This window comes from Dermacentor andersoni, chromosome 1, assembly GCF_023375885.2.
Source record: "Dermacentor andersoni chromosome 1, qqDerAnde1_hic_scaffold, whole genome shotgun sequence".
NCBI classification, from domain to species: Eukaryota; Metazoa; Arthropoda; class Arachnida; order Ixodida; family Ixodidae; genus Dermacentor; species Dermacentor andersoni.
The window spans coordinates 264,661,562-264,668,898 of NC_092814.1; the positions used below are offsets into that span (position 1 = coordinate 264,661,562).

The 7,337-nt window shown below is 41.8% G+C and overlaps 1 protein-coding gene across 1 annotated transcript; it reads left to right on the forward strand.

Annotated features, from left to right (window-relative positions):
• Positions 1–805: 805 nt before the first annotated feature.
• Positions 806–6,742, forward strand: LOC126548207 (serine/threonine-protein phosphatase 1-like). Its single transcript, XM_050196354.3, has 2 exons — positions 806–1,387; positions 3,979–6,742. The coding sequence occupies exons 1-2, from the start codon at positions 1,004–1,006 to the stop codon at positions 4,480–4,482; spliced, it is 888 nt and encodes a 295-aa protein (XP_050052311.1). The 5' UTR covers positions 806–1,003; the 3' UTR covers positions 4,483–6,742.
• The last annotated feature ends 595 nt before the right edge of the window (positions 6,743–7,337 follow it).

The following is a 7,337-nucleotide window of genomic DNA, read 5'->3' on the forward strand; positions in this document are numbered from 1 at the left end:
CACTGCAACTTTTTTTTTCTTTTTCTATCAGAGTACTTCCCGTAAATCTGAATACAGGGCGCCGGATGGGGCTGATATATGTTTATTTGTTTGAAGCGACAAGCAGGAGGTTTACATGTTTGTTTATTTGTTTTTTTTTTCTGGCTGCGCTTCGCAAGATATACTGATGAAAAACTATATGCGCAAAAATACACACGATGGATACATGCTGCTTGAAGAACAAGAAAAATATTTGTTCTCCAAAGGGAACCGTACAATAATATAGTAGAATGAAAGCCGACACTGCGGCCGCAATGCACGCGCAGTCACCGAGCAGCATTAAAAATCAATAAAATGAAATAAAGAGGGAGAAAGGCATCTATTCCTAAGGCATAAATACATGTCATATCCAATTATAAACACCATTTTGGGAGGTTCGATCGCAAGCAGTAGCGCTATATATATAGCCACCCTAGTAGCGCGCGAAGCACTACGAACGACCCCGCCGAGCAGAATCGCCAGCAGTTCCAAAGGCGCGTCGATCGCAGCGCCGCTATAGTATTCTTCGTCGTCGCGCGCTTCACTGCAAAGCATGCGCCGCCCAGCCGCTCGTTCCACTCAACCGTATTCTAGTACACTCTATATAGTACACTCTTATAGGTACAGTGAACTAAAAGCAATTATTCTAGTACACTGTACTCTAGGCAACGCTCATGAGAACCCCCGTAGACACTAGCGCCACATTTCCCTCTAGGCTATTTATTTAGAAACTCTATGCTTGTAGTCAACCAGAAAAGTGGTGCCCTCTAAGTAAACACCTCCTTTGAACTCCGGTTTTGACGCCACTGGGCAGGCCGTTTAAAATTACTGGAGCGCATGTCTTGGTACGTGGTTGTGCATGAGCCATTCCATGCATGAGCCCGCATGTTCTCGGGCGTAGTACCAGCGTAGCAGCAAGGTAACAGTGCGCATGTGAGATTGTGTAAATCGCATGGCATGTAAGCTTTGTGATCGTCATCAGTGAATGAGCGGTTTCTTCAGAAATTCGCCGAGAAGCCATTCAAGAATGGGAGCGTTATTATCCGTGCTCGTGTACACGGCGAGGTCCTACTTACGCGAACCAGTGAGCCGCAAGCACCCATTCGGTTTTCCCTTGCCTCCCGAGATCCACAAAACTCTCACACCAGAGTACATTGAGTCTTTTAAGCAAGTCTTTGTCGTCGGCGACGTGCATGGTTGTTATGAGGAGCTCATGGATCTCCTTGCCGTTGCTAAAGCCAGGGAGAAGGACACACTCAAGTTGTTCGTTGGCGATCTTGTCAACAAGGGACCCAGAAGCGAAGATGTTCTCGAGTTTCTTATCAACCACCGTTCGTCTTGTCACTCCGTCCGTGGCAATCACGACGAGGTACGTCGTCTCGTGCAACACAGCGTTGTTGCAACTTGCTTTTGTGTGTGTCTGTGCGCGTTTGTGTTTGCGCTGGCAATTAGCTCGATGATTCAGGCACAATGTCCCTGTCAAACGGACGAATCGGTGCAAATAGAGCGCTGCCTCACGTCATTTTCAAGCATGTTTAATTCCGAGCAGTGTTCTAACATTGCACATTCGAGCATGCCTCGTCGTTTCGTGCGCCGGATAGGTTCTTCGCAGACTTCAGTGAGGATGTAAACTGACATAAGATGTGGACAAGATGTTCTCACAAGACCTGCTGTACAGGGCAGTAGGGGAAAAATTTTAATTTGTTCAAGTCATATAGTAGGCCCTGCATTCTCAAGTGCTACGGTATGGCACATTTCAAATAAAATCTTTCTCTCGTGTTTAAACACAAGCAACAATACCCTGGGCAGCAGCTCTTCAGTGAAAATAACTTGGTCGTATATTTATGTGTGCTTGATTGACCCTGGTAATTGCTCTGCCATACATAGTAGCATTCCCAACATTGTACCGTTTTATGGCAACTAAGTATAAATAATAGTTTAACTATGACTTGCACAAAACACCTTCAACAGGAAGAGATAGCGGGCTGTAGGGAGTGGATTCAGCTGCCGCTTGGTTGCGAGAAAAGTCCCTTCATCGGTGGACAAGAGCAGTGTGCAGGCACTTTAGTCGAGAGGAACATCATGCAGCCATGACCTTTCTCTTGCGTTTTGCCAGGGAATCGGGGCTCCTACGCTGGTTGTAGATGCTATCACTGAGAGCACCCTCTTTTTTCCATATGTACTTAATCCTATCTTCCATCCATCTTGAAAAGCAAGCCAAAGCTCCATCATTTTCATACATTTTGTCATCATCATTGAAGGTAGGCGAGTCATATTAAAAGCCTCTTGATTATCAGCTTCTCTTGAAATGTATGAAAGGTAACTATTACTCAAAATCGTTGCCAAAAAATTCTCCCATTCCTATATCTGTGTTTGAGGCTCAAGTTTTGTGGTGGCATTGCTCAGTGCTAGCATATTTCAGCTGGTGTAGCATATTGCTGCTGATCATGTGCCCTTGTGTAAATTGAACCGAAGGTAAATCAGTGTTTCTGTGATATGGCTGCTCTATCATGATGCTTTGCATAATTCTATAATGCCATGTATCAGCTCAGTTTGTGTTTGGCTTATCTGGCTCAATTTAAAGTGCAGAATGCATACGGACTAGGACTGGGCAAATGATAAATAACTTTGTGGTTAATCAATTAATGCTTTAATCATAATTAAGTTTTCTTGTGGTTTAATTAATCACAAGAAGAAAACTTAATTACGATTAAAGCATTAATTCCTTAACCACAAAGTTATTTATGATTTGCCCAGTCCTAGTCTGTACGCATTATGCACTTTGATGTCACGTTGATGTCACAAGAAAAATAAGGCAGGCATCAGTGCAGACCCTTGCTCAGCACTCCACTTGGCGGAGCAGCAAGCAAGAGGGCAGCAAATTGGACTTTAATGTGTCTTCTAAGGCTGTGCCTCAGGGTTTCTCAAGACAGAAGCCACCCATGCTTGCTACACTTAGGGCCGCAGAGCAAAACTCCCATGCCACGCCAGCATCTCTTCAGTGCAGCTTGCCTGACTGTTATTAAGCAACAGAACTAGGGTGTTCTGTCGCTTAATAGCAATCGGGCAAGCTGTGCTGAAGAGGTGCAGTATTACAGCAGGCTTCTTTGCTTTGAAAGCTGGACCATTGATGATATTCGTGGGAACTTAATATGCTTGATATATTCGCTCTCACAAAGTGTTGCTGACAGGAAACGATCAATTCAGGTAGCATGGTTTGTTCTTGCTGCAAAATTTATCTACATAAATCACCATGTTTGTTGTTATTTTAGCTCATGTTTGCATATCCACAAATCTGATTAATCAATTAAAAATTTTCAATTACAGCCAGAAAGTTACATACGACACGAAAGTACCTTTGTTACATCAGACATCATTTATTAGCATATATATATATATATATATATATATATATATATATATATATATATATATATATATATATATATATATATATATATATATATATTAATTATATATAAATTACATTGTTAGACATAAATGTCAGATTTGCTTAGCTTTACTTTTTATATCCAATAATGAACTATATCCATTTTCATTGTATCAAAATTTCACTGTATTTGGGTTTCAAAGTTTAGACAATGCCCACTCCTGATGGAGACTGGTCACATCAGGTTTTTACTTAGAGCATGTATTATGGTGCATCTGTACAGGACACATGTTTTGCTCGGAATTGAGTTGGCTGATTGGCAGAGGAGGTATATTGGGGTATATTCTACAATTTCTTCCACTAATATGTAGTGCCGCAATGTTCTGTAGTAAATACTGTATACAAGTAGCACTACAAATGCTTGCAGGTGTATAGGGGACTGTGCCTGTTTTTCACGCAGATGCTTTAAGAATGAAAAAAAAAAAAGCCACTGGTGCTGGCTACCATTGCATTTAGCTGAAAATTTTATCTTGCCATACAACATTCCATTCCCTTTATCTCCCACCTAGGTGGTGCTTCGGGAGTACTACGCCTCACGCAACCCAATGTATGCTCTCCCTGCAGAGAATAATTGGATTAAACAGCTCACAATGTGCCAAGTCCGCTTCCTTGAGCAGCTTCCCTACACTTTGCTTATGCCAAGCCTCAACACTGTCATTGTGCATGCTGGTCTTGTTCCTGACCAGGGACTAAGCACATCACTGATGGACATGGTCACCATGCGAAATGTCATTATTGACGATTTCTGGGAGAAAGGCGGCATCAAGGCCACCTGTAAGGATGAAGAACATGCTGAGCCCTGGGGCCAAGTGTGGAATGGGCCACATCATGTCATTTTTGGCCATGATGCCAAGCGCAAGCTCCAGAAGTGGCGCCACTGTACGGGACTTGACACTGGGTGCGTCTACGGCAATGCACTTACTGGCATATTCATCACTGGGCCAAGGGCTGGCGAACTGGTGTCGGTGAATGCCAAGTGCACCCACCAAAGGCCTAAGGACAAGCAGAAGTGACCAACTTTCTCTCTTGTGCCTCATTAGTAACTGGAACAAAGTGCTCTTCATTTATACGCATCGTGAAGTCAAGGGGGAAGTCCGCTGGTGTTGACGAGAAGCACATCTCTGTACAAGACTAGTCATATTGCAGAAGGAGCTTGCTTACCCTTGGGCCTCTTGAACTCTTCTGGTTGGGAAATTGCTCCATCTTCAACTTTCCTCGTTCATGTCTCAGAAGGGCATATACCTCCGACTGTGATGATGGAAGCTTTGTGATATTTTTGTGATAGGATGTGTAAAAAAGAGGGGGGGGGGGGCAATGTGTTTTGCCATGGCTTCCTTGTTCTTATCAACACCAAGGTTACTCAAAAGTGCCTATGAAGTGTGCATGTGTGCTTCAGCCCCACCTTGTGGAAAAAATTCATTCAACACTGGTGAATAAAAAAGCTATTGTGCCTTGTGCCGAAGGGAAAAAAATAGTTTGGACCTCATTACCTAAAAAGGTTGTGCTTCTGAGAATAATTCGAGGCACCCACTTGATGCAGTAACAGTGAAAAACAATGTTCACATTGCTGTTAGCATTAACAGCAAAGTTAGCAGCACAATTTCTTGTCAGCATTTGGCTGATGGGGGCACCAAGTGATTCCAAATTGTAAGCATGGACTGTGAAACTATTTGAAACTTTCAAATAATGAATTGAGAAAAGTAAATTTGAAACAAAGGAGTTAACATTCTGCTGAATTGTGCTGGAGAATGTCAAAAAGCATATGTAGACAACATTGTTCATAGCCAGCCATGCAACCTATAGCAAAGATGTGTGGAATAAAATGCACTCACTATGGTTTTGATGAGTGGTAGCATTCAATCTAATCTAACACTTGCACTTTCTGCAAGGATGCCCAAGCAAATACATAGTGTCAACAGGTGCGGATGTAGAAAGCCGTTTTTCTATTTGGAGCAGTTTCACTGCTCAATAGTAAGCCCGTTGCTCTCAGTTTCTTCGTTGCTTGGTTTACACGCAAATGCAAGTTATGTGGATTGTCACTGTCCTATATATTAGCGGTGATGCTTTACATTGCAAGCTGTAAACAACCATGAATCACTAAAGCAAACGGTCAAAACAGCATGAAAACTTCGTACCTTACCTTAATGTCAGTACATTGGGTGTTGATAAAGTGAGAGACTGTTCCTAATAATACCCCTGTCACACTGGGCATTTTAATGTCATTCGAATCGAATGGCATTAGCATCAAATGACATTATTCGGCTGCTACACAGCGATATTTAATATCATTAGCAGCGAATGACTTCCGCAATTGAATGAGTTCGAGAAACTCATTCGCCTTCGCACTTGAGCGAATGTGTACACTCAACCCTAGAAACAAAGCAAAACAGGACAGAGCGTTTGCAAATTGAAAGCTGTATTCGTAAAGAAATAATAACTTTTTCGTGTTTTAATGGACTTGTTACTTAAGAAGAGACAAAATCTGTACGGCAGGCTGTCAGAAAATGTTGTTACTCTCCAGCTCAACAACATCTGGCTGCCGCCCATGCCGCCGCCACTCTGTTCATCAGCAATATTGTAAACACTCGGGGCGCCTGGCTGCACGTTTTGGTTAATCAGACATCAGCAAGCACTTTATATGCACTTATGCAAGCACTTCATACCTACCTTGTTCTACTTTAGTCGCCACGTTTTTTCGGAATGTTCGCCATTAATATCACCACCGAATGACATTAATTTTTCGAGTGTAGCACCTCTGTGGGCGAATGACATTCATTGCACTGAATGCCAGTCGATTTGAATTACATTAAAACTCCCAGTGTGACAGGGGTATAGTTGCATACCAACTTCTCTGCCATTGAAATACACTGCAATTACACAATATTTGCTGTTAGCTGACAACATTTTCCTCTTCCATCCTTTGTGTTGTGCATTTTGTGCTGCGGACTTTTCTGTTAATAATTACAGTATTCCTTTTAACCCAAAATAATTTTATCACTGAATCTACCTTGAACTTGCTATGAAAATGTGTCGCGCTACTTACACTTCCGCAGGTAAATGTTAGGTAAGTTCCTTTATCTTGACAGTCAAGTTAGTGTGAAGTGTTCAGAGTATGGTGATCATACATGGTGCTTAGTTTGCCCCCTTGTGGCTCTGATATCAAATAGTTGTATTTTTATAGTTGTACAAATTTTTTTGTATGCTTGCCGTAACACACAGCAGGGTTCGCAGATGTAACTGTTAAAGGATGCAGAAAAACTTTTTCCATGTAAATTGTGCCATTTTCACATTATTACGACATGCATGGCTTACTTCAGAATTGTATTTCAAGTTACTGTTTGGTATGGTCATTCCTTGAATATTTTTCTGTGCCATTATGCATATCTTTATGTTGCATAATATCAGGGGTGGGACTCCTGCCCCTGTTGTGCCATTTGATACAAACGAAAATTCTTGAGCCAAACACAGAATGTTCTTTATCTAATTTTAATTTTTTGTTCAGTTTACCCTACAGGCTCGGAGGAGTATTGGGTAGGGGGGGTTACAGAAAAATGACAAATATTTAAGGCAAGAAAGGGAACTACATAGTAGGAGAAACAAATAAATTTATACATTGGAAAAAAAGGAACACTGGTAAACATTGGAAAAGATGCACACAAAGTCAAGGGAGTACAATGCAAAACAGTCACAAAACGATACAAGGACGAATACAGTACAAAGTCGTACAACATAGTCAAGCAAACATATGAAGTTCCAAAAGATCACGAAATTTGGCAGGATCTTTTAATGAAACAACATTATTTGGAAGGCTATTCATAGTGCGATGGCGCGCGGTAATGCAGAGTTATTAAATGACTGTGCGGCCAAA